General features: G+C 53.4%; 1 protein-coding gene across 2 annotated transcripts; it reads left to right on the top strand.

Annotated features, from left to right (window-relative positions):
• The first annotated feature begins 12,625 nt into the window (after window positions 1–12,625).
• MMP25 (matrix metallopeptidase 25) lies at window positions 12,626–26,122 on the top strand. Of its 2 annotated transcripts, XM_032327945.1 has the most exons (10): window positions 12,626–13,066; window positions 13,460–13,592; window positions 15,007–15,151; window positions 15,225–15,517; window positions 22,334–22,510; window positions 22,598–22,682; window positions 22,849–22,931; window positions 23,103–23,255; window positions 23,355–23,612; window positions 23,761–26,122. In XM_032327945.1, the coding sequence occupies exons 1-10, from the start codon at window positions 12,974–12,976 to the stop codon at window positions 24,030–24,032; spliced, it is 1,692 nt and encodes a 563-aa protein (XP_032183836.1). In that variant the 5' UTR covers window positions 12,626–12,973; the 3' UTR covers window positions 24,033–26,122. The 2 variants fall into 2 exon arrangements, with proteins under 2 accessions (XP_032183836.1, XP_032183837.1); XM_032327946.1 differs by lacking the exon at window positions 13,460–13,592 and having other exon boundaries at window positions 12,984–13,066.
• Window positions 26,123–26,859: the final 737 nt, after the last annotated feature.

The raw sequence follows: 26,859 nt of genomic DNA, 5'->3' as shown, positions 1-26,859 counted from the left end.
GCCTGCCTCTTTACATGGGCTCCCCCTGGGTCTTCTGTATGACCCTGGGTCTCAGATCGCTCTCCACTTTCTCTTATAAGGACATGACTCATTGATGTAGAGCCCATCCTAAATCCAGAATGGTCTCATCGTGAAATCTTTCTTTCTTCGCTTATTTATTTTTTAATATTTTATTTATTTATTTGACAGAGAGAGACACAGTGAGAGAGGGAACACAAGCAGGGAGAGCGGGAGAGGGAGAAGCAGGCTTCCTTCCTGCCGAGCAGGGAGCCCAGTGCACATCCCAGGACCCTGGGATCATGACCTGAGCCAAAGGCAGATGCTTAACGACTGAGCCACCCAGGCGGCCCGGGAATAGTTTTCATAGAATAAAACTCACCAAGTTTAGTATTTCTTTTTTTTTTTTTTTTTAAAGATTTTATTTATTTATCAGAGAGAGAGGGGGGCAGAGAGCAAGCACAGGCAGACAGAATGGCAGGCAGAGGCAGAGGGAGAAGCAGGCTCCCTGCCGAGCAAGGAGCCCGATGTGGGACTCGATCCCAGGACGCTGGGATCATGACCTGAGCCGAAGGCAGCTGCTTAACCAACTGAGCCACCCAGGCGTCCCATGTTTAGTATTTCATTTGATGAGTTTTTAACAAATATCTGGGGTGTAAGTGCTTCCACAATCATGGTAGAGAGGACTTTCTTCACGCCTCAAGCCTCTTTGCAGTCTGTCTTCTGTAGCTCATCCCTGCGACCACTGATCTGCTTTCCGTCACTATCATTTTGTCTTTTCCAGAATGCTCTCTAAATGGAATCCTGTCTAGTGGATGGTCTTTTGTGCCTGGCTTCTTTGACTTAGCGTAATGGTTCTGAACTCGTCTGTGTTGTGTGTATTGGCGGAATCCATAGTTTTGAAAATTTTCCAACCTCAAGAAAAGTTGCAGGGATAATATAATACCACACCGTCTCTGTGGACTCGCAGTTGCGAACGTTTTGCCCCATGTGCTTTATCTCTCTCTTACACAGCACATACCTGCACACATTTTGCTAAACCATTGGCTACCTCAGCCGGCATCTCCTGAGGGCACAGATATTCTATGTAATCAGGGACCATTATCACATGCAACAAACCAAACAATAAAATAAGACACAATAACCTTACCTAATGTACAGCCCGTGTTCTGACGTTCCTGGTAATACCATTTTAGACAATGTGAAATCAAGGACCACATACTGCATTTAACTATCATTTCTCTTAGGTCTCCTTTAATCTAAAATAGTCCATTAAGGGTCCTGGGGGGCTCAGTCGGTTAAGCACCTGACTCTTGATTTCAGCTCAGGATCATGAGATGGAACCCCCAGCCCTCCCTGTGGGCTTGGTGCTCAGAGGGAGGCTGCTTCTCTCCCTGTCCCTCTGCCCCTTCCCCTGTTCAAGTTTTTTCTTTTTTTTAAGATCTTATTTATTTATTTGAGAGAGAGAGAGCGTGAGAGGGGAGAAGGTCAGAGGGAGACGCAGACTCCCCCCACCAGCTGGGAGCCCGATGCAGGACTCGATCCCAGGACTCCAGGATCATGACCTGAGATGAAAGCAGTCACTTAACCAACTGAGCCACCCAGGCATCCCTCCCCTGTTCAAGTTCTTTCTCTCACTTTCTCACTCTCTCTCAAATTAATAAACCTTTTATTTTTATTTTATTTAAAAAATTTTTAAAGATTGTATTTATTTATTTAATTGACAGAGAGAAAGAGAGAGAGACAGCAAGAGAGGGACTACAAGCAGGGGGAGTGGGAGAAGAAGAAGCAGCACCCCACCACCACCACCGCCGAATAGGGAGCTGGATACATGGCTTGATCCCAGGACCCTGGGATCATGACCTGAGCTGAAGGCACACTTAGCAACTGAGCCACCTAGGCACCCAGTAATAAACCTTTTAAAAAATAAAAAATAAAATAAATAGTCCATTGTTGGGACCCCTGGCTGGCTCAATATATAGAGTGTGCTACTCTTGATCTTGGTTCGAGTGATGGGTTTGAGGCCCATGTTGGGTGTAGAGCCTAGTTTAAAAAATAATAATAAAGAAAGAAAGTCTGCTTGTCTTTTTCTGTGTCTTTCAGGACACTGATTTTTCTTTTTTAAGGACTCCATGGCTCAGTCAGTGGAGTGTGTGACTCTTGATCTTGGGGTTGTGAATTTGAGCCCCAACTTGGATACAGAGATTACTTAAAAAGAGAAACATCTAAAAAAAAAAAAAAAAAAAAAGCACTCCAGGCAGCTGTTTTTCCAAAATGTTTCTGAGATTTATCCCCGAAGATGCATTTGGATACAGTTTGGTCATTGCCGTATGGTTTTTCATCCAATGTTTATGCCCCAATTTATTTCTCTACTCTTCTATCAGGGAGAACTTAGCCTTTTGGCACTTTTTCAATGTTATAAACAACGTTCTAATGCACGTCGTTGTACACAGACCTCCATGGACACGTGGGTGGGAGTCTTATGCTGTTATCCATCTAGAAGTGGAATCAGCAGGGGGAGGTGTTCCGTCGTTCTCCTATGCATAATGGCCATCCTGCAGCTTAGAAGGCTTCAAACAATGATCTGGTTTCCTGTTCCACAGCGTCAAGGGTGGGCTGGGGGCCGCTTAGGATTCTTGCTGCTGGGCTTTCGCGCAACTGCACATGAATAGTGGCTGGGAAGTCTTCTCGGCTCAGAAGTCTTCTCGGCTCCTGCATCCGGTGCCCGGGCTGGACGTCTGGGTCACTGGATCAGCTGGGACCAGTCAGTGTTTCCCTCACCATGTGGTCCCTGCCTGTGGCCTGCAGGGATGTCCTCACAGGGTGTCGAGGCCAGACATGGCAGCTGCTTCCCCCAGCACAAGGGTCCGAGAGGCCTGGGCGGAAGCTGCAAGTCTTCTCAAGACTCAGCCTTGGAGGTTGAGAACCTCAACCCCAAGGACCATCGCTTCTGTGGTATTCTGCTGATCAAGCCACTGGGGTCAACCCAGGCTGGGGGTGGGGGGGAGGTAGAGGGGGGAGGATTTGAGTCCACCTCTCAGTGGGAGGAGTAACAAAGAATTTGCAGCCATCTCTTACCCACTATGGAGGCTATGCTCTTTAGCTCCTTTAAATATGGCCAAACTGGTTTGCAAAGTGTAGGTATTAATTTACACTCTGTAATAAAGATTCTGACTCCATTTTTGAAGTTTGATGGCTGACAGCCTTAAAGCTACACGCCTCCTTCTCCCCCTGTGCTCCACGTATGGGCAAGCCGATTAGAAGGTGCTGGCGCTCTCTCCGCAGCACTGGAGGGAAATTTAAAGCAGGGAAGCCCTGGCCAGTGTGTGGGGGCCTCCACCCAGCCTCCCTCCGCCCATCGCCATGATGAGAGCCCCTCCTTGCTCTCTCAAGCCATCTCAGACCTGCTTGGACACTGGCCCTGCTACCCATGGAAAACCACGTCATCAGTTGACCCGAATGTGCGTCATCAGTCTTGTCACAGTGTCTTGGTATGAGTGGCCTCATCTGTCTTCACATCTGAATCCCATTTTGGGTGAAAACTTGACCCCATAGAGGGGCAGCCACGAAACACACTCCTGACAGCAGCATGAGTTTCACCTGGCTTACGCCTGTCTACAACTTGACATCACCAGACGTTTAAATTTCTGCCGATGTGGTGGCAAACACGGTGTGAAATAATAGGGAAAAAAATGTGAGTGTGTATATCTCTGTATCTCCACTTGCCCCTAGGTGCTAGCACAAAGCTCCCCAAACCCTTGTAAATCAGGCTGCCAGGGACATGAGGTTTTTATTACAGTTGGTGTCATGGAAGTGGGATCTGACAGAATGGCCCTGACTCACAGAAATGTGGTTTGGGAAGAGAAAGGGCAAAACGGTGGGCAACGAGGAGACTCTAGTTCCTAGTGGCCACGTGGTGACCCACGGTATGAAGCAGGAGCTGTCGGGCACTCAGTCACTCCCGGGAAGGGCTACCTGTGGAACATAGCGATGGAGCCAACTTCCTAAGAGCTGGTTCATTGGAGCCCTATGGAAATGCAAACTATTTTGTATGAAAAAGACAAAATATTCAATCCCTTGCTTATCTGTAATAGTTAAAATGCAGTTAAAAGAGAATGCTGGGTCAGACCTCGCTGCTTCCGCCACTTGCCTAAAAGCCACTCCCCAAGGGAAAAGTGATCCAGTGACAGCAGAAAGGACCTCTGAGACCTCTGCTTGCCAAGGAGGTAGTCAGTGTAGGGGAAGGGCAAAACCGAGAAGCCACTGGAACCAGGGGCCAGGGCGAAGGAGTTGTTTCATTTCATAGATCATTATCATTAGCTTCCGAGGAGCCCTTACTGACTCGATTGGGAGAGTGACTCACGTGGGGCCTGTCTTGGGCTGTGAATGCTGGAAGAACATGTTTGGGTGAGTCAGGACCCACGGCTCCCTATTAAACAATCACAGATGGCCGCACACGATCCAGACCCACGGGAGGGAACAGCCAGCGTAGCAGATGGGGTAAAAACCACTGTAAGGTCTGTTTCCCCCAAGCAGGTGGGCTGTCTGTTCCTCTGTATAAATGCCAAGCGGAGCACCCCAGATAAAGCACCTTATGTGCTCTCTAGGCCAGCCACGCAGGACTGGCTTCATGATGGACATTCACCCTCTGAATATGCTGGTTTCCCAGGTCATGGTAAAGGTTCTGGGTAAGGGATGCCCTTTTGCACGGGGACCCCATATCACCCGCAGCTCCAAAATTGAAGGGCAGTTTGGGAAATCTTTTAGCATTTGCTGTCTCTGCTTCCTCTTGTGGGTCTTAGTAAAAATAAAAATGTGGGGCGCCTGGCTGGCTCCGCCAGTAGACACGAGACTCTTGATCTTGGGGACATGAGTTTGAGCCCACGCTGGATATAGAGAACACATGAAATTAAAAAAAAAAATAGTGTTAGGTTAATTAATGAGAAAATGAGGAAAGTCAGAGAAGAGAGTCAAGAGGCTGGTCTGAGCAGGGTGGGAAATTTAAACAGTTATTAAAGAATAAGGGGAGTATGGGGCGCCTGGGTGGCTCGGGGGGTTAAAGCTTCTGCCTTCGGCTCAGGTCATGATCTCAGGGTCCTGGGATTAAGCTCCACATCAGGCTTTCTGCTCAGCAGGGAGCCTGCTTCTCCCTCTCTCTCTGCCTGCCTCTCTGTCTACTTGTGATCTCTGTCTGTCAAAGAAAGAAAAAAAAAGACTAAGGGAAGTGGAGTGATAGAAACAAAATAATGAGGAGAAAGAGAAGGGAGAGTAGAGTGGCAGGACACATCCCAGCAGGGATCTTGAGATGGTTTTGTTGTTGTTGTTTTATTATTTTTTAAATTATTTTTTAAAAGATTGTATTTATTTATTTGACAGACAGGGATCACAAGTAGGCAGAGAGAGAGGAGGAAGCAGGCTCCCTGCTGAGCAGAGAGCCCAATGTGGGGCTCAATCCCAGGACCCTGGGATCATGACCTGAGCTGAAGGCGGAGGCTTTAATCCACTGAGCCACCCAGGTGCCCCTGTTGTTGTTTTTCTAGATGGTTTCTTTTAAGTGGGGTGCATAAATGTTGAATTGATGGAATGGAAACAATGTGTCCAATCTGACACATTTGGACACATATATATACTCCTGAAACCCTTATGGTCATGGTGATATTCATAACTCCTCACATTAACCTCATGCCTCTTACCTCCCCCAACCCTGCCCAGGCAAGCACTGATCTGCCTTCTAGCACCATCTATTAGTTCACACTTACTGAATATGCGTGGGACCACGCAGGGTGATCTGTTTGGTTGCCTGGCTCTTTTTGTTTGTCTTCAACATCAATCTTTTTTTCCCTGTGGTGGAAATACACAGACTGAAGCTTTGCCATCTCAGCTGTTTGGGTACTGCCAACATTCCCACTGTCCTGAAGCCCTCAACCCCATGTGCTCCCAGATCCCCCCCTCAGCTGCTCCAACCCAGACTGTGTCCCTATTAAATACTGACTCCACATGCTCCGTCCCTTGGCCCCTGGCACCTACCATCTACTCTCGGTTCCTGTGGTTTTGATGACACTGAGTACTTCATAGAAGTAGAATCTTTTTTTTTTTAAAGATTTTATTTAAATCTTTTTTTTAAATAAAGATTTTATTTATTTATGACAGAGAGACACAGTGAGAGAGGGAACACAAGCAGGGGGAGCTGGAGAAGGAGAAGCAGGCTTCCTGCTGAGCAGGGAGCCCGATGCGGGGCTCAATCCCAGGACCCTGGCATCATGAACTGAGCGGAAGGTAGACGCTTATGACTGAGCCACCAAGCTGCCCCTAGAAGTAGAATCTTAAGAGTATTTGTTTGCCATTAGGTCTTTTTAGGTACAGTTCCTGTTGATTTAATTTTTTCCCCTTTGAGTGGGCCATACTTTCCTGTTTCCTTGTATGCCTTTTTAAAAAAAGATTTATTTGTTTATTTTAGAGGAGGGTAGGGGCAGAGGGGAAAGGAGAGCAGACTCCCCAGTGAGCACGGAACTCCACGCTGGGCTGAATCTCACAACACTCAGATCTTGACCTGAGCGGAAATCAGGAGGATGCTTCACCCACTGAGCCGACTAGGCGATCCTGGTTGGTTGTTTTTTTTTTTTTTTTTTAAGATTTTATTTATTTATTTGACAGAGATCACAAGCAGGCAGAGAGGCAGGTGGAGGGGGGGTAGGGGACGAGGGGACAGGGTCCCTACTGAGCAGAGAGATGGATGAGGGGCTCAATCCCAGGACCCTTGGATCATGACCTGAGCCGAAGACAGATGCTTTAACCCACTGAGCCACCCAGGCACCCCTGTTTGTTTCTTAATCTCTACACCCACCACCAGCCTTGAACTCATAACCTCAAGATCAAAAGTCACCTGCTGGGGCGCCTGGGTGGCTCAGTCGGTTAGGCCACTGCCTTCGGCTCAGGTCATGATCTCAGGGTCCTGGGATCGAGTCCCGCATGGGGCTCTCTGCTCAGCAGGGAGCCTGCTTCCTCCTCTCTCTCTGCCTGCCTCTCTGCCTACTTGTGATCTCTCTCTGTCAAATAAATAAATAAAATCTTAAAAAAAAAAAAAGTCACCTGCTGAGTCTCCTGATCTCAGTGTTGTGAGATCAAATCCTGCACAGGGCTCAGCTCTCAGTGAAGAGTCTACCTGAGTTTCTTTCTCTTCCTCCATGCCTCCCCACCACATACTCAAAAAACAAATAAACAAGTAAATAAATTAAATCTTAAAAAAAGAAAAAAAAGTCATCTGCTCCACCGACTGAGTCAGCCAGCCGGACTTGTGATTTTTTGGTGGAACCCTAGACATTTGAGTCTAACAATGCTCTGGACCCCAGATTCTTCCTCCCTCTTTGTTATTGTGCTTGTGGATTGTGTCTGTTTTTGTGAAGGTCGTGGGCGGTCTCTGCGCCTGGGAGCAGCCTCCGGGGTACACTTACCCTCTTCCCAGGTCCTGTCTGAGCCCTTCCTGGGACACGTGCTTTCTCACTCCACCTCCCCAACCCCATGCACAATTGTTTTGTTTCATTGTGGTTTTCCGGAGGTGGGAGTGGGAGCTGGTGTTTTCTTTAGCAGACGTATAATGGACACGTAACACTGTGTAAGTGGAAGGTGTGCAATGTGTTTATCTGACACATTTATACACAGCAACAACTACCACCGGTGGTGCCCACGAACACCACAAGCACACCACATCATTATCGTTTCTTCCACGTGGTGCAAACCCCTAAGATCTCCTCACCTGGCAGTTCTGAAGCATGTGACATGGGAGTGTTGACTGTAATGCCTGTCCTGGATCTTAGATCTCCATGACCTACTACTGAAACCACATCTCCCCAGTTCCTTCTCCCGGGAGCCCAGCCCCTGGTAACCACCATGCTACTCTATTTTCTGTCTCCATTATATGCAGTGGTTTCAAATGTCCTAGTTTGGGGGGGGGGTATAGCCCAGGGGTAGAGCATTTGACTGCAAATGTTCTAGTTTTTAATGTCTGGCTCCTGAAAGCGGAAAAGTGAACAATGAGGGGGGCTTAAGGCACCGGCCCTTCAAATCCCCTGGTAGTCACCTCGGCAGGAGAGACAGGGGCTCACCACAGTGGGTGGGGGACAGCAGTGGCTGCCCACCTCTGTGCATCTCTGGGCTGAGATTCCTGATATCTGGAGGACAGGGTCCCTTTTGTCCACCCTAGTTCTCACGAGCTGCAGTGTGGCTGCATGTGCGGAGCTCGGCTCAGAGAGTGCTGCTACTGTGCTAAAAGCTGAAATCCATGGCAGTCTGCCTCCCAGAGCCTTCCCCAGAAGGTGTAAGCCTTCCGCAGGACTCTAGAGTTCCGAAGTGGCTACTGGAGGTTCCGTTAGCGCACTTGTTGTCCCGGTGGGGAGACAATTCCCAGTGCTGCTTCCTCCGCCATTTCCCCAGGATCTTCCCTGATCCAAGGCCTTTGGCACGAGTGATCCTGGATGGAGAAGAGAAGTTTTCCGACTCCTTGACCTAGGACCCTGTGCACTTTGCCACCGAAACCCACTGGCAAAGCCCTGACTTGGGCTACGATTAGATGGGAGGTAAGAATATAAGTGTTGGTAAAACGGTGCAAGTTGGAATGTTCGGGCGGGCCTGCTGGCAGGAGGTCGTGTCTCCTTTACGTACTGTTTTATGCAAGTGGATATTATGTCACATAAGGAAACACGTCCCCACGTTTGTATTGTACAACCAAAACCTGTCGGTTTTGCCCTGAGTGGGTTAAGTACTAAACAGAGATTAGTACTGTGAGGGTTGTGAGGGTTGGTGGAATTAAGGTAAAAGTCGGAGAACTGGTATGTTGGAACGGGTGTTACATGAGATGGTTGAGTCTCTTAAGGCAGATTGTACTTTGGGGATGGGCGATGTGCCCCACCGGGGAATGTTTCCTCCAGCTAATAGGGGTGGGAGGCGCGATTCTCTGTGCTCTGGCCCCTGTGGAGTGCAGACGGGCATAAGCCTGTGAGCGCCCCCCAGCGACAACCACTGGGACTTCGGACTACAGAATCCTCCATGTAACGGGTATTTAGTACCTTGCTCTGACATAGAGTGAAGTTACCCTGGTGAGGGAAGGACTTAAAATGATCTTGGCGGGGCGCCTGGGTGGCTCAGTGGGTTAAGCCTCTGCTTTCGGCTCAGGTCATAGTCCCAGGGTCCTAGGATCGAGTCCCGCATGGGGCTCTCTGCTCAGCAGGGAAGCCTGCTTCCCCTTCTCTCTCTCTGCCTGCCTCTCTGCCTACTTGTGATCTCTGTCTGTCAAATAATAAATAATAATTTTAAAAAACTTTAAAAAAATGTTCTTGGCACCTGTTACACCCGTGTTGTCTTGGGTACTGTTAGAGAGACACTCTCGGGACGGCAGTGCCCAGCAGCGTGCCCTGAGAAAATGAAAGTGGTTTACATGGGACCGTGCTGCCTGGGGAATGCTCTGAGCATGGGAGCCTCTTTCCAGGGCTGATTCCAGAACTACAGAAGGAGCAGTGGGATTCTGTTGTCCTTGGGACCGTACCTGGCAAACAGCTCTCCGTTGACCAACAAGGAGCCGCTTGCTTTCTGTGGATGGCCATTCTGAAGGGAGCGGACAACATCCTGTTCGGAAGATGGCCACTCTGATCAAGGAAGGTATGAACAAGTCAGTCCGGTGGACTGAGTTGCGGGCTGTTTTTCCAGCTGTGAAGGAATACTTGAGCCGGGGTAAAAAGTCCTTATGTTCTGGTTTCTACTGACACACAGCCAGGAGGACAGTGGTAACCTGGCCGACTACAGAGGTGCGCAGTTGAGGCTCGGTCCCATGGAAATCACTGTGGGAATTTGCATTAAAGAAAGTAGGGCGTGTTGAAGCCCGTCAGAAGAGCCCCCTTCCAGGTTTGGAAGGTAACTGGAATCCATAATCAGATATCCCCATGTGCTCACCTAATGTGGCCACCCGGGTCCACAGAATGAGTGAATGAGGAGGGCCCTGGGCGCCGAATAGACACTCACTCCCCCCATGTCTTCTAGGGTGGGAGATGGCAGTAGGAACTGTTCCTCTGCCTGCTGAAGGGACAGAGACTACAGAACTACAGAACGTGATGATGACACATCATCACGGGGACGCCCGTGGTCATTCTGGAGGTGGCAGATGGGTCCCCACAGGAAGAGATACCAACTCCGGACCTGGCTTTGCTAAGCCAGAGGTGGATGGATGTGCTCAGAGAGCCAGAAACTAACCAGAACGGAGACCAACATTTCTTCAGACCAAGGACCACCATTGCCAGCCTGTAATGTCCCACAGTGGGCAGAGAGATATCCTTCTCGGAGACTGGTTTGGTAGAGAATTGGGAGAGGCGATTAAAGCATTGGTTGTCTAAAATGGGGTGGGGGGCATGGATGGGGATATAAAGTAATGACTAAATGAGTTATGTCATAAGGGAAATCCAGTGCCCCATGAATTCCTCCAAAGAGGCTCTGAGCAAGAGATGCTGTTGTCGTCTTAGCTCAATTATACTGGATGTCCACAAGGGCAAAGCGAAACCATGCATGTGCTGAGATCACTCCTGCTTCTGCACCCTGACCAGATCGAGGAAAGGGCTTCAAACCTGATGACTGGCCTCACCCTGAGAGATGTTTTCATGCAAGAGAACGATGGACCGGAATGGTTCCCAAGAACTGGATGGGATACTAGTAATGTGCTATACTATCATTTTGCTGCAAGGGGTCGTGTGGCCAGAGGCTAGGGGGGTGTGTGTGTGACAGAGAGAGAGAGAGAGAGAGAGAGAAGTAACAGAAGAAAATACATATATGGGTCTTAGCACAGAGGTCTTAAATCTCCTGTAATTTCCTAAAAGGTAGGAGCCTAAAAGCATCTTCTGTTCTAACATTTGCTCTTTGACCCCAGTTCCCGGCACTGGGCTCCTAAATCCCTTGGAATCTCCTGGGAGATGGTAGTGTCTTATTCTAAGGAGGTGACTCCCGGAGAGCGCCTGGACAGAGGCTAAAAGACCAACCCATGACTGGAAGCCTGGAAATTTCAGCCCCATCTCTCATCACCCAGGGAGGGAAGAGGGACCAGAGATGGAATTATTAGTTGAGCCTGCCTATGAGACAAGCCTCCATAAAACTCTCCAAAGTTTGGGCTTTGGAAGGTTTCTGGGTAGTAACATCTTGGTGCTGGAGGGTGGCACCCTCCAGCACCACAGGAACAGGAATCACTCAGCCCCTGTCCCAAATAATATTTTACTTCGGGGAAAACCCAACACACAATTGGTGTCAGAAGCCTCCTGAGTGGGGTAGGAGTTGGAGGGTCAAGGAGAAGCTGGGAAGGGGAAGTGCAGGCTTTCGTTGCATTTGGGATTGACCACGGACTGTGCTGTGTTCTCGCCCCACACCCCCCAGCCCTGGTGTTGAGGTCCTCATCCCTAGGACCTCAGCCTGTGACTGTTCTGAGAGGCAGGGCCTTGGCCTTTCCAGAGGCGACGAAGGCAAAACGAGGCCGTGAGGGTGGCCTGACTGTGCCCTTAACGGTGAGAGGAGATGTGGGCCAGGGCTGCCGGGCGCAGAGGGAAGACCAGGTGAGCACGAGCCCGGGCAGCCACCTGCAAGCCCAGCGGAGGGACTAAACTGGCCGGAAGATCCGACCTTGCCGGCACCTGGGTCTTGGCCGTCCAGCCTCCAGAAATAAATTCGTGTTGTTTCCGGCACCCGGTCCGCGGTGGTTTGTTAGCGCAGCTGGAGGGGACGCTTACAGGATTTCTGTGTTTTAGTTTGTATCTGGAGCTCGCTCATCCTGCTCGTTATTTATTTTATCTAAGCCACAGGGCGCCCATCGCTGCCCTGCTGCAGAGACAGAGCGGTGGGACTCGCACGCCCTTCGCCCTCGCCGGGAAGTCCCCTCCCCACCCCCCATTCCTCCCCATCCGTCTCCTGCGGCACCGCCTTGTAGCCCCGGGCTTCCCCGGCGGGGGTGAGGCGTGGCTCTGCGGGTCCCCTGGTCTCTGTCGGATCCGCTCCCGTTCACCCCCTCCTCCGCGCTGCGCGTCTGGCCCTGGGCTGCAGCTCCATACTCTGCGCGCGGGGCACCGGCTCTTGCACGGCTAACACCAGCGGGAGGGGGCGCCGTCTCCGGGAGGCCCGGAGCCCGGCCCGCGGACGCAGAGACCCCGCGCAACCCACGGGGCTCGGGGAGTGAAGAGGCGCCGAGCCCCGGCAGCCGCAGCGGACACGCCGGTGCGCCAGCGGAGCCAGGCGGGGAGGCGGCCCTGGACCCCGCGGAGAGTGGAAACATCCCAGCCTCCCGCGGCCGGCCTCGGGGTCTCCGGCAGGGGCGGCGTGGGGAGGAGAGCCCCGGAGCCTCCCCTCACCCGCCCGGCTGCTTGCAGTGCAGAAAGCAGAAACGAGCCGTGCGGCGGAGAGTCCCGGGGGAGCCGGGTTCTGGGAAGAGAAACTTGCGGGCGCGGGTGCGGCCGGGGACGGGAGGCGGGGGGCGCTCGGCGGGGGTTCCTCGCCGCCCCTCACCGTAGCCGCCCGCGGTCCCAGAAGCCGGCTCCCGCCTGCTCGCTGGGCATCTGAAGGCTGGGCCACTGGCCTCGCCGGGTAGCCACCGCTCAACGGCTGCGGCCGCCCTGCCCCGCCCGGAGGGAGGGGCCGCCCGCGCAGCGCGGGGTCCTGCGTAGCCGGCCGGGGACTCAGAGGCCGCCGCCGCGCACCCGGAGCCTGCACCTCCGCCCCCTCCCGCGCCTTCTCCACCCTCCCGGGACCCGCGGCCACCCCGGCCCACCTGGCCCCCCCGCGGGACGTCTCCAGGTACCCCGCGTGGTGCCTCTCAGGATCCCGGGCGCGCAGCGCGGCCCCCGGAGCTCCAGCCCACCCCTCCTACCTCGCGCGGGGTTCCCAAGCCTCTCCGGGCCCCAGACCCCCTCCCGTAGGTCCCCAGAGCGGCCCTGGGCAGACCCCCTCGAGCCCCGCGGGCATGATCCGCCTCCTGGCACTGCTGCTCCCACTGCTGCCGCCGTCGCCGGTGAGCGCCCCGGAGCCCTCCGCGCAGGACGTGAGCCTGGGAGTGGTGAGTGCGGGGGTCTTCGCGCTCCTAGGATCTGCGGGGTGGGGGTGGGGTCCGGATGAGGCTGGGGGCTGATTCAGTTGCCAAAGAGTGACTGGGGATGGGGTCTGGGGAACCCAGATTCTTGGCCCCATTTTTTCAGGGGCTGGGATTTGAAGATCTGTTGAGGGGTAGGGATGGGGAGGTGGAGGACAGGACTGTTGGGTCCGGACACAAGCCAGGGCTGGAGAGCTTGGGCTTTGAGATAGACAACAGTCGGTCACCTGGGGACCCCTGGGCCCCCCTGTGCTCCGGATGCCCGGATGTGGGGTAAGGCGGGGCGGCTTCCAGAATGGTGGTAGAAAGGGGGTGTCTCTCCCACTCATCCCGCTTCACCTGTTCCCTCCTTTGGTCTAGGACTGGCTGACCCGCTATGGCTATCTGCCACCACCTCACCCTGCCCAAGCCCAGCTGCAGAGCCCTGCAAAGCTGAGGGATGCTATCAAGGTCATGCAGAGGTTTGCTGGCCTACCTGAGACAGGCATCCTGGGTAGGTAGACCCCCACCCTTCCCCAACCCTCCGCAGCCCTGCCTCTGCACCCAGCCTGACCATTAGCCAGCAGTAGCTAAACCTCAGCATGCACCTGAATCACAGGATCTGCAAAACGCTGGTCTTGGAGCCAAACCCATAAGATTCTCAGGCATTCCTTTTTCAATAAGTATTTGCTAAGAATCTCTTACGTGTAAGGCCATTTTAGGCTCTGCTGGTGCAGTGATGAACAAAGCAGAAAAGGTCCCTGCTCTCATGGGACTCACACACACAGTTCGCGAACAAACATATGCGAGATAATTTCAGTTAGGTATTTGTGTTTTGAAGAAGATAAAATGCTAGTCAGGGCATATCACTCTGGAAGGTGTCATGGGTTGAGAGGAGCTCACATGACATAAAGAACTCATAAGATGCAAGTAGGAGGAGCCAGCCATGGGAAAATGTGGGAGAAGAGTGTCCTGGGGAAGAGCAAAGACCCTGTGGTAGGCTCAAGCTGGTGTACCTGTGAGGAGAAGAGGATTAAAAAGTTAAACAAGAACCTGACTGGGAATGGGGTGGGTGGCGATGGTTAAAAGGTGTTTGGGATTGATTACAAGCATGATAAACCACTGGAGGGTTTGAAGGAGGGAGGCCATTGGATTGGCTTTACAGTTGAAGCTTCCTCTGCTTGCTGATGGAGACTGGAGGGTGGGAGTGGAGACCAGGAAGGAGGCAATTGAATCCAGGGTACATATTTTGGAGGTAGCACTGAGCGGGGAAGAGAGAACTTGGGGGATGCTGGCTATCTACAAGGGAGGTAGGACCTTTCTCTGTCCTGTCCACTGGATACTTTTTGTCACCTCAACCAATGAGGTGAGGTTTGATCTTCATTTGAAGATGGGGGGACAGCTGGGAAGAGAGCTGAGCTAGGAAAGGGGATTCCAGGCATATCTAATCTGGGATACTGGACACCCCAAAACCTGGGGGCTTTGGACTTTAGGATGTGGTGAGGACTAGGGACCTACAGTGTGAGGTATGGACGAGCAACGTTCCAAGGGGGCTCTGGCCTCTATGAGAGGAATCCGCATGCAACCCCGGGGCTCCTTTCTCCAGAGTCCAGGCACCGGGGCCCAGGGAAGCAGGAACCCCAGATCCCAGATCTGATCACCACATGGAGGCAGCCAGTCCGTCCAGGGCTCAGTTAAGAGGGTGACACCGCCCTGAAGAGCAGAGTCCTAATTTGACCCGAGCTGGCTACCAGACCTGGAGAGCCCGTGCTCACATCCAAGCCACGGGGCCTCCTGGGTCAAGTTGTTTAATGTCTCTAAGCCTCAGTGTGTCCGCGTAGGAAGTTAGCTGGTAGCTACAGGTAGACAACGGGGTAGAGCAGGTTGTCCTACTGCTGATCCCCTTCCCCCCAAACCCTTTCTCCCAGACCGCGTGACGATGGCCACCATGCAGAGGCCCCGCTGCTCCTTGCCCGATGTGCTGGGGGTGGCCGAGCTGGTCAGGCGCCGCCGGCGCCGGCGCCGATACGCTCTGAGCAGCAGCAAGTGGGAGAAGCGAACCCTAACGTGGAGGTAGGTCCCGGGACACACCCCGCCCGCCTGCCTGCTGGGCCTGGCGTGGAATAGCTGCCTTCTGTCTCCCCAGGGTTCGCTCTTTCCCCCAGAGCTCAGCACTGACCGCGGAGACAGTGCGGACCCTCATGCACCATGCCCTGAGCACCTGGGGCATTGAGTCAGGCCTCAGATTCCAGGAGCTGGTTTCTCAGGACCCAACAGAACCCGACATCCTCATCGACTTCGCCCGGGCATATCACCAGGACAGTTATCCCTTCGACGGGCAGGGAGGTACCCTCGCCCACGCCTTCTTCCCCGGGGAGCATCCCATCTCTGGGGACACTCATTTTGATGATGAGGAGACCTGGACTTACGGCTCAAAAGGTATGATCTCCCTATTCTGAGACATGCTCTCCCCAGGTCTGTCTTTAAGAATTCGGTTTCAATCACATATATTGATGGAGACTGTAGCGGTTGGGCTTCTCCAGAGAAACAGAACCAGTAGGTTGCATGTGTTTGAGTGCACAGTGATTTATTTCAAGGAATTGGCTCACGGCATTGTGGAGGCCAGCAAACCCAAAATCTGTAGGGCAGGCACACAAGACTGGGAATTCAAGTGAGAGTTGGTGCTGCAGTCCTGGGTCTGATATCTGCAGAGCAAGCAGGTAGCTGGAAGCCCAGGTTTGATTTCTGTGTTGCAATCTGGAGGCAGAATTCCTTTCTCTCTGGGAAACCTCTGGTTTTGGTCTTAGGGCCTTCAACTGCTTAGACGAGGCCCACCCACCATGGCCCACAATCTGCTTTACTTAGAGTCCACTGATTGTAGATGTTAATCACGTCTACAAAATAACCTATACAACAGCATTTACACTGGTGTTTGACTAAACCACTGGGCACCCTAGTCTGGCTAAGTTGACACAGAAAAGTCCCAGCCCTGAGCTGCGGACTTAAAGAGGTGAAAACAGCTCCTTCCAGCAGCTGAGTCAGAATAGTAACCGGCAGTTGCTACACACTGTGACACAACTTGGGGGAATCCTAGCAGAGGAAGTCCTCTAGCCTCCGGTGCTCAGAAGAGAGGCCTACCCAAAGCCTTTGACTGACAGGGCTTCCTAGAAGTGGTGACTTTGTTCATCCCGCATATGTATACTGAAGGCCAACTAGCACATGAGGTCCTGTTCCCCCAGGGTATGGGGGGGCTACGGGGAGGACGCAGAGAAAAGAGCAAGTCAGTGAGCTCGCTGAGTCCAGGTCATCAGGGGCAGGGGCACAGGGGGCCATCTGGGGCTGGGAGTTTGAAATATAGTGTTGGGAGGCAGGCTGTAGAAAACAGATGGATGGTGTGTCTCATACCACAGAGGGCCTTGGAAGCACAGGGACAGAATGGGGAAGATAGGGGAAGGGATTGGGGGCCATGGAAGGTCGGGCGTTCTGGAAACGCCACTGGCTGCAGGGTCCAGAAAATATGGTGATGGGAGTCAGAGGACAGTTGAGCTGGGATGGGCAAAGAGTGGGGTCTAACTAAACCCTGGGGGCAGAGGAGGTGGGAAGAAGTGGTGATGGTTCAGGGGCCCCTGGAGGTGGAAGGACAGGCTCTCGGAAGGCAGAGGGGAGTTCAGGTTGGCTGCGCGTTGGCTGCCCTTGTGGGCCGTTCAATGTGGGCGATGCTTTCATGGTCAAGTGTCTCGCTCTAGAACTGGGACTTCTCAGACTTGGGTCAGGTTCTCCATTAGTGCAGCTCAAGATGAAAGTTCTTGTGCAAGCAGTTTCTCAGGGTATGTTCTCGAAGGAAAGGGAAATAAAAGCGGGCTAGGGAAAGCAGCTAAGTCAGGATGTGGTCTCAGCTGAGAGGAGCCCAACCCACATTGCTGGTCCCGCCTGGAGGTCAGGGTTCCAGGTCTTCTAGTCACTCCGCAAGCCGCCGTTGGCTGTAAGCTGTGGCAGAGAGGCTGGCCAGGAGGGAGAGCTGTTTTCCAGGGTGGGGGGCATCCGGGAGAGGGACACACAGGCTCTGACTTGGACGAGGTGCCCATAGCATCCACAGAAGTGAGGTTGTGTAACGCAGCCTTTAAGCACACTGGCTAGAAGCGAACTCTGGTCAGGGCTCAGTTTCATCATCTGAGAAATAGGGGTTATAATAGTACTTGCTGGCAGGTGGGCTTGTAATTCCCCTATAGCTGTCAACACGAGCCCCGCACACAGTAGCACTCCACTCGCGGCCGGCTGCTATGAGCTGGCCTGGTGGCATTCAGAGGTTGGTAAGGTTCTGGGAGGGGAGTGTAGGATGTGAAGGTCAAGCACAGAGCTGTGGAGAGCCCCACAGTGAAGGGGAGGAGAGAAGGAGAGGAGGAACCAATGGAAATGGAGAAAGAACAGGTCCACAGGTGACCAGGAATGAGAGTGACGAGGGACTCAGGCAGCAGTAGGCAGGGCAGCAACCAGGCCAGTATGTTACATGGGCCTGGATTTGATCATCTAAGGACAAAGTGACCTTGGTGCCTACAGACTTGGCAGGTGGGGGAGGAGTCCTGACCAGCGTGAAATGAGGCGTGAGAGGGGCTGAGGAAGTGAAAACTGAGTTTGGACCACTGACCACAGAACTTGCTAGGGAAGGTCAGGTGGGTGAGGCGGGCAGATAGGTACTGGGGTGGCTTAGGATGAGGGAGACTTGAGCACTTTGTGATGTTGGGTTAGCCAAAAGAAAGAAAGAGATGGGGAATGGATGAATAGATTCATGCATGGATAGATTGATGGATGGATAGACAAGTGGATGGATGGATGGATGGATGGATGGACGGACGGATGGATGGATGGATGGATAGATTGATGGATGGATGGATAGATTGATGGATGGATGGACAAGTGGATGGATGGATGGATGGGTGGATGGATGGATGGATGGATGGATAGATTACTGGATGGATGGACAAGTGGATAGATGGATGGACAGGTGGATGGATGGATGGATGGATGGATGGATGGATGGATGGATGGACAAGTGGATGGATGGATGGACAGATGGATGGATGGATGGACAGGTGAATGGATGGATGGACAGATGGATGGATGGATGGACAGGTGAATGGATGGATGGATGGATGGATGGATGGATGGATGGATTACTGGATGGATGGACAAGTGGATGAATAGATTGATGGATGCATGGACAGGTGGATGGATGGATGGACAGGTAGATGGATGGATGGATGGATGGACAAGTGGATGGATGGATAGATTGCTGGATGGATGGACAGGTGGATGGATGGTTGGATGGACAAGTGGATGGATGGATGGATAGATTGCTGGATGGATGGACAGGTGGATGGATGGATGGTTGGATGGACAAGTGGATGGATGGATAGATTGCTGGATGGATGGACACGTGGATGGATGGATGGACAAGTGGATGGATGGATGGATGGATGGATGGATGGACAAGTGGATGGATGGATGGATAGATTGCTGGATGGATGGACAAGTGGATGGATGGATGGATGGATAGATTGATGGATGGATGGACAAGTGGATGGATGGATGGACAGGTGGATGGATGGATGGATGGACAGGTGGATGGATGGATGGATGGACAAGTGGACAGATGGATGGATAGATTGCTGGATGGATGGACAGGTGAATGGATGGATGGACAAGTGGATGGATGGATGGATGGACAAGTGGATGGATGGATGGATAGATTGCTGGATGGACAGGAGGATGGATGGATGGATGGATGGATGGACAAGTGGATGGATGGATGGATAGATTGCTGGATGGATGGATGGATGGATGGACAAGTGGATGGATGGATGTATAGATTGCTGGATGGACAGGAGGATGGATGGATGGATGGATGGATGGATGGATGGATGGATGGACAAGTGGATGGATGGATGGATAGATTGCTGGATGGATGGACAGGTGGATGGATGGATGGACAAGTGGATGGATGGATGGATGGATAGATTGCTGGATGGATGGACAGGTGGATGGATGGATGGACAAGTGGATGGATGGATGGATAGATTGATTGATGGATGGATGGATAGATTGATGGATGGATGGATGGATGGACAAGTGGATGGATGGATGGATGAATAGATTGCTGGATGGATGGACAGGTGAATGGATGGATGGATGGATGGATGGGTGGATGGATGGACAAGTGGATGGATGGATGGATGGGTGGATGGATGGATGGATGGATTACTGGATGGATGGACAAGTGGATGGATAGATTGATGGATGCATGGACAGGTGGATGGATGGATGGACAGGTAGATGGATGGATGGATGGATGGACAAGTGGATGGATGGATAGATTGCTGGATGGATGGACAGGTGGATGGATGGTTGGATGGACAAGTGGATGGATGGATGGATAGATTGCTGGATGGATGGACAGGTGGATGGATGGATGGATGGATGGACAAGTGGATGGATGGATGGATGGATGGATAGATTGCTGGATGGATGGACAGGTGGATGGATGGATGGATGGATGGATGGACAAGTGGATGGATGGATGGATGGATGGATAGATTGATGGATGGATGGATGTACAAGTGGATGGATGGATGGATGGACAAGTGGATGGATGGATGGATGGATAGATTGCTGGATGGATGGACAGGTGAATGGATGGATGGATGGATGGATGGATGGATGGATGGATTACTGGATGGATGGACAAGTGGATGGATAGATTGATGGATGCATGGACAGGTGGATGGATGGATGGACAGGTAGATGGATGGATGGATGGATGGACAAGTGGATGGATGGATAGATTGCTGGATGGATGGACAAGTGGATGGATGGATGGACAGGTGGTTGGATGGATGGATGGACAGGTGAATGGATGGATGGATGGATGGATGGATGGATTACTGGATGGATGGACAAGTGGATGGATGGATGGATGGACAAGTGGATGGATGGATGTATAGATTGCTGGATGGACAGGAGGATGGATGGATGGATGGATGGATGGATGGAAAAGTGGATGGATGGGTGGATAGATTGCTGGATGGATGGACAAGTGGATGGATGTATGGACAGGAGGATGGATGGATGGATGGATGGATGGATGGATAGATTGATGGATGGATGGATGGACAAGTGGATGGATGGATGGATAGATTGATGGATGGATGGATGGATGAACAAGTGGATGGATGGGTGGATAGATTGCTGGATGGATGGACAAGTGGATGGATGTATGGACAGGAGGATGGATGGATGGATGGATAGATTGATGGATGGATGGATGGAGAGATTACTGGATGGATGGACAAGTGTATGGATGGATGGATGGACAAGTGGATGGATGAATGGATAGATTGCTGGATAGATGGACAGGTGGATGATGGATGGACGGGTGGATGGATGGATGCATGCATGAATGGAAGGATGGATGGATGGATAGACACATGGATGCAGGGATGGATGGAGGGATGGGTGGGGCATTGTTCTTGTCCTTTTGGAGGTAAGTGAAGCAAGGTCCTTGCATAGGGCAGGGCAGGGCAGGAGGTGAGTGTGGGGGAGGTGGAGCTGTCTGCCCAGGCACACAGGAAGTTACAGATTACATCGGCTGGCCTGTCTTGATGAAATAGGAAACACATTTGTCAGCATTTGTCACCTAAGAGTTGGGAGCCAGAGCTGGGGTGCAGCCTGAGGGGCCATGTGCCTGGTGTTCAGGCTAATGGAGAGCACAGAGGAGCTGTCCTTTGAGGTCTAGAGCAGAGCTGAGCGGAGGTGTCAAGGACCCCGAAGAAAGGCCACCTGGGATCTCATGGCTGGGGCTGCAGTGGTGTGTCTTCCCCCAGCTGCAAAGCAGGAGAAGGTGCAAGGAAGGGTGTGGCCAGAGGAGAGGCAAAGCAGGGGTAGGAGGGGTGAGGTGAGGGAAGAAGGACATGTACTTGATGTGGACACCAAACTTCCTCCAGTTTCTCAGAAAAAGGCTCCAGGGCAATAAGAAAACCACAGCCAACAAAATTCTTCAGTACCTGTGCAGTTTGACCCAGACCATCTGAAGTCACTGCTGAAAGGCAGGACGGTGTAGGCAGAGGACTTGGCTCTACCATCATTGGACTTGACCTCCCTGTGCCTCAGTTTCCCACCCATCAAATGAGGACAGGAAGAAGAGGTTTTATGAGAGGAAAATGTGGGCAAGTACTCACTACTCTTCTTAAGACTTGCTCACCCATTTCTTTCTTATACTCTCATCTAGCAGCCCTTAGGGGTTGAGAGAAATTTGCTTTTCAGATCACCAGGTCCCTTCCAATAAACCCACTTTCAGCAGCACTGGCCCAAGTTAGAGATTTGCATGCAGTTGATCAGCATCTGTGGACATCGTGCCTCCTTGGGTGGCTGCTTGCCTCTCTTGCCATCTTGCTGTTGTGGTCTCTTGGCCTCTCAGCGGCGGGAGAAGAAGCTGGCCCGCGGATCAATGAGGAGCTGGGATTCGGCCAGCAACTGAGAGCGTGAAGAGGCTCATCCTGGCGCCCAGGCTGGTCCCCAAGGAAGAGGCTGTGGTCAGAGAGGCTGGGTACAAGGCTGGCCGCCAGGGCCAGCAGGCTGTGGTCTGAGAGTGCCTGCCTGAGGAGGTGGATGGACTGCAGAGGCAGGAAGGCAGCCAGGACCCTGGGGAGGCAGGAGAAGAGTGGAGGCTGTGGGAAGGGGGAGATGGGGGAGGGTGACAGAGGACTGAGGGGGTGGGAGCGGGGTGAAGGTCTTGGGGACAGAGGCTGAGGGGACCATGGGAGGGGAGTTCTGACCACAGACAAGCCTAGAGGAGGGAAACTCCAGGGACTGGGCCTTCTGGGAGAGAGAGAAATGCATCCCTATGTTCCTGTTTTCCCCAGAGTGTTCCTTACGGACAGGCTTCCCTGTCTGGGGGCCGGCTTCCTCTGTCCAGACTGTCTCCTCCTGCCCCTTCCCTAACCTCTTCCATGGGTCTCTTCAGCCCGCTCCCCAAGTTTCCAGAACTGCCAAATAAGGCTACTAAAAAAAAATCTACCAAATAAGTGAACGCACACAAGAAGGACAAAATGGCTCACGGAAGGGTCTGGGGACAGCCATCTCTGGAGGATCTCCTGGTTGCTCCCCTCTGCCAGCAGGCCCCACTCCAGGGGCTTCCAGGCTGCCTCCCTTCCTGGTGTGGGGGAGGGGCACAGGTCTAGTCCATGTTCCCTCCTTCCCCAGATGGCGAGGGGACTGACCTGTTCGCTGTGGCTGTCCATGAGTTTGGCCACGCTCTGGGCCTGGGCCACTCCTCAGCACCCAACTCGATTATGAGGCCCTTCTACCAGGGCCCGGTTGGCGAACCCCACAAGTACCGCCTGTCCCAGGACGACCGCGAAGGCCTGCAGCAGCTCTACGGTATGGGGGCGGGAGAGGGGTGCTCTGTCCCCGGCCTCCGCTGCAGCAGAGCAGGAAACTCAGGCCTTGCTGACTCTCTCTCCACAGGGAAGGTGCCCGAAACCCCCTACGATAAGCCCACAAGGAAACCCCTGGCCCCTGCTCCCCCGCCCCCTGCCCTGCCCCCGGACAGGTGAGTCCCCTCCAGCTTCACGACCCAGGGTGAAGTCCCTAACCTCAGGGTGGTCCTTGGTGAGATGGGCGTGGTGAGCGTCCCTAGCCCATAGGACTGTCCTAACAGTTAAGCCAAGAGACCAGGAGCCCCGGCCCTCTCTGCTCACCTCTCCTTTCCTCCCTAGCCCCTCTCTTCCCGTCCCCGACCGATGTGACGGCAATTTCGATGCCATTGCTAACATCCGCGGTGAGATATTCTTCTTCAAAGGTGAGTCAGTTACTCCGGATCTCCCGACCCCACAGAGTTGGGTTTTTTCCCCCAGGATGCAGCACTTTAAGGGCTAAAACCACAAAACAAGGCCACTCTACCCGAGCCATGCGCTGGGAGGGAGATCTGTTGCCGTCTCATGCCTCCACGCCCGCCCCTTTCCCACCACAGGTCCCTGGTTCTGGCGCCTGCAGCCCTCGGGCCAGCTGGTGTCCCCCCGGCCCGCGCGGCTCCATCGCTTCTGGGAGGGGCTGCCCGCGGAGGTGAAGGTCATCCAGGCCGCCTATGCCAGGCATCCCGACGGCCGCATCCTGCTGTTCAGCGGTGAGTAGGGGCCGGGACAGCGCTGCGGCCCGCGCGCGCGGAGTGGGGGCGGGGGCGCACCTGCTCACCTGCGCGGCCCTCCCCCGCCCCGCCCCGCAGGCCCCCAGTTCTGGGTGTTCCAAGACCGGCAGCTGGAGGGCGCCCCGCGGCCGCTCACCGAGCTGGGGCTGCCGGCGGGAGAGGAGGTGGACGCCGTGTTCTCGTGGCCGCTGAACGGGAAGACCTACCTGATCCGGGGCGGGCGCTACTGGCGCTACGACGAGGCGGCGGCGCGCCCAGACCCCGGCTACCCGCGCGACCTGAGTCTTTGGGAAGGGGCTCCTCACGCCCCGGACGATGTCAGCGTCAGCAACGCAGGTGGGAGAGGGTGCTGGGAGGGGCTGGAGGCCCTGGGCACGGGGAGAGGGGTCCTCCTGGGGGTTTCGGGGAGCTCTCGGGAGAGACGCGGCGCGGTGGGAGAAGCAGCCTGGACCCGCCCCCGAAGTGTCTCCTCTCTCCCGCGCAGGTGACACGTACTTCTTCAAGGGCGCCCACTACTGGCGTTTTCCCAAGGGCAGCGTCAAGGCCGATCCTGACTCCCCCCAGCCCATGGGCCCCAAGTGGCTGGACTGCCCGGCCCCCAGCGCCCGTCCACATTCCCCCCAGCCCCCCAGGGCGACCCTGGAACCGGGGACCTGCGATTGCTCTTGCGAAATCAATGAGGCCTCAGGGAGGCCGTCGCTGTCCTTCCTGCTGTCCCTTTTGGCCCTGCTGGTGGGGGGCGTCGCCTCCCCTTAAGGGGGACGGGTCTCCCACCGCGGGTCTGTGTTTAGGGGGGTGGTCCTGAGTCGCTGCGGAGGTGCATCCTCTCTTCCCAGGGGCGGGACTCTGCAGGGACGCAGATGGGAGCATGTGGGTGGAGCTAAGCCTTGGAAACTGGGGAGAAAGAGCTGGCGCTTAGACTGGGCAGGTCAGGTGACCGGAGTCGCCTCCCTTGCCCCACCCGCGCGGTTGCGGGGGTACCAGTGCGCGCTCCTCCCGCCGGACGCTCCTTTTCCCGGAATAGCTGGTATTTCTTAGAGCGCAGCCGCCGCGGAGGGACGCCTTAACCACCCCCTTCAGGACGACAGCGGCTCTTAGGAGCAGCTCTGGGCTGTTCGGGCTTTGGAGGAACGGCCTGACTGGGAAACTGAACCCCTGCCTCTGTCTCCACCCGCTGCTCGGAGTTTCCCAGGAATGTCCCACTCTGTCCCGCTTCCAAGACACTGGTCAATGCCACAGGATTGGAGACCCCAGACCCAGCCCTGAAACTACCCCTGAGCACACGTAGGTGTGTCTTGGGTGACATCAGTGGCCACCCAGGCGACCCTCCACAACGTAGGCCCCATGCACCTGCTTTCTGGTCACCACTCTGTACCCAGTACTGTCCCCGCTCAACAGAACACCCTCCTAGCCCTACAAATCCTCTCCGTGCCTCCACACCAGAGTGTCTGCCGCTTCCCTCAAGGAGAACTCTGGGATTCTCCTCAGCTCTGTGCGGTGTGGATTTAGCTCCCCTCAGTCCAGGGCACTGCTTCCTCAGCACCTCTGGGTGATAAGTGGGTGGGCCACCTCACTCACCCTCGCAGGACTCCCCGCAGAATTCAGGACCTAAATCAGTGCCTCTGGAGCTATACTTCTAGAATATTCTACATCAGAATCACCTGGGGAACTTAAAAATGCAGACTTCAAAACAAAAACAAAAACCTACAGAATTCAGGGTCTAAATCAGTGCCTCTGGAACTATACTTCTGGAATATTGCACATCAAAATCACCTGGGGAACTTAAAAACACAGACCTCAAAAAACAAATGAAACGAACAAAAACAAACTTGCAGACCTCACACCCTCATCCTGAATGGGGGTGAGAGCAAAAGTCTGCATTTGAGTAAGCTTGGGGGTGGGCAAGGGAGCTGGGACAGCAGCTGGGAACCCTGTCCGGTGGTTTTCCTGTGTCTCTGCCATGTTCTCCCTCCTAGGGGCCAAGCTCTTGACATTCCCAGAGAGTCAGATTGATGGCCCTGGTCTATCGGTGGGGGTACTTAGGCACCATTCTTGGGATGCCGTCCAGCCCACAGGGCTGCCTGGGGTGGGGACTGAGGGTGGAAATCCCAGAATGCAGGGAAGTTGCCTGCCTGTCAGTCAGTCAGGGGGGGGGGGGTCGTGGGCTGCCACAAGCCGACCAGTAGGAAGGCAACAACCAGAGGTCTTCAACCAGTCCATGACCTGGATCCTAAGCTGCCGGAAATCCAGAAATCCGGGCCTCTGTCAGGATCCTTTCAAAAGAGGTGGAGGAGGAAACTTGTATTTTAAGATCTTACAAGCCCCATACAGGAGGACAAAGAAAATGAAAGCCCTTCTTTGCTTCTGAGCACAGAGGGACCTGGCAGGAGTTTGGCCACAAGAGCTTGATAGACCTGAATCTCACTCTGTTTTGTAGACGAAGGTGGGGTTCAGAGTTGATGGGCAGTGGGGCGGCAGATGGAGAGGGAATGAGTGGGAGAAGAAAGCAGAGAGGGGAACCCAAAAGTCGGCCAGGGGAGCTCAGAGGATCAGCGGCCAAGGTGAAATCTGTGCTATCATTGCTCCGTGGAAACTTCTCTAGTTTTTAAAAATGTATTAAGTATACTTCAGGAAAATGCCACGTCAAATTATTAGTTTTATTTATTTTTTAATGGCGTGGTCCCATCTGTGCTTCAAAGGACACCATAAGGAATGAAAAGACCACCCACAAAATGGGAGACCGCATTTGCAAAGGACATATATGAAAAGAGACTTGTATTGGGAATATATAACATACTCTTACAATGTCATTACAAGAAGGTTAACAACCCCGTTTAAAAAGGGGCTGAGAATCAGAATAGACACTCCTCCAAGGAAGCTGCCCAGTGGTCAACAAGCACCTGAGAGCTGCTCTAGGTCACTCATCCTAAGGGGAAAGCAACCGCAGACCACACCGGGGGCTATTTCACACCCGCTGCGGTGACTGAACTCAGAACAACATTATAGTAAGTGCTGGAGGGACTGGAACCCTCTCCTGCTGCTGCTGGGATACAAAACGGTGCAGTAACTTTGAAACAGTTACCATGAGTCAGCTGTTCCTCTCCTAGGTGTCTACCCAAGAGAAGGAAAACCCTGTCTACAGAAATCTGCACACACGTGCTCACGGAGACAGGATTCATAATGGCCAAAAGGTAGAAACAATCTGAATGTCCCATCCGCAGAGGAACAGCTATGTAAGGTGGCAGACTCCTGCGATGGAATATTATTCAGCCATAAAAAGGAGTGAAGTTCTTTTCTTTTTTTGTAAGATTTTATTTGTTTGTTTGAGAGAGAGAGAACGTGAGTGCAGCTGAGGGAGAGGGAGAAGCAGGCTTCCTGCTAATCAGGGAGCCTAATGCAGGACTTGATCCCACGACCCTGGGATCATGACCCGAGCAGAAGGCAGAGGCTTAACCGACTGAGCCCCCCAAGCATCCCAGGAATGAAGTTCTCATACATGTCGCCGCCAACATGGATTGAAAACCCTGTGCTACGTGCAGGGAGCTGGACACAAAGGTCACATAACGTGACCATTTCCATGTGA

This window comes from Mustela erminea, chromosome 20 (assembly GCF_009829155.1).
Source record: "Mustela erminea isolate mMusErm1 chromosome 20, mMusErm1.Pri, whole genome shotgun sequence".
NCBI classification, from domain to species: Eukaryota; Metazoa; Chordata; class Mammalia; order Carnivora; family Mustelidae; genus Mustela; species Mustela erminea.
Note: the sequence above shows the minus strand (reverse complement) of the source record. Positions and strands in the feature narration are given on the sequence as shown.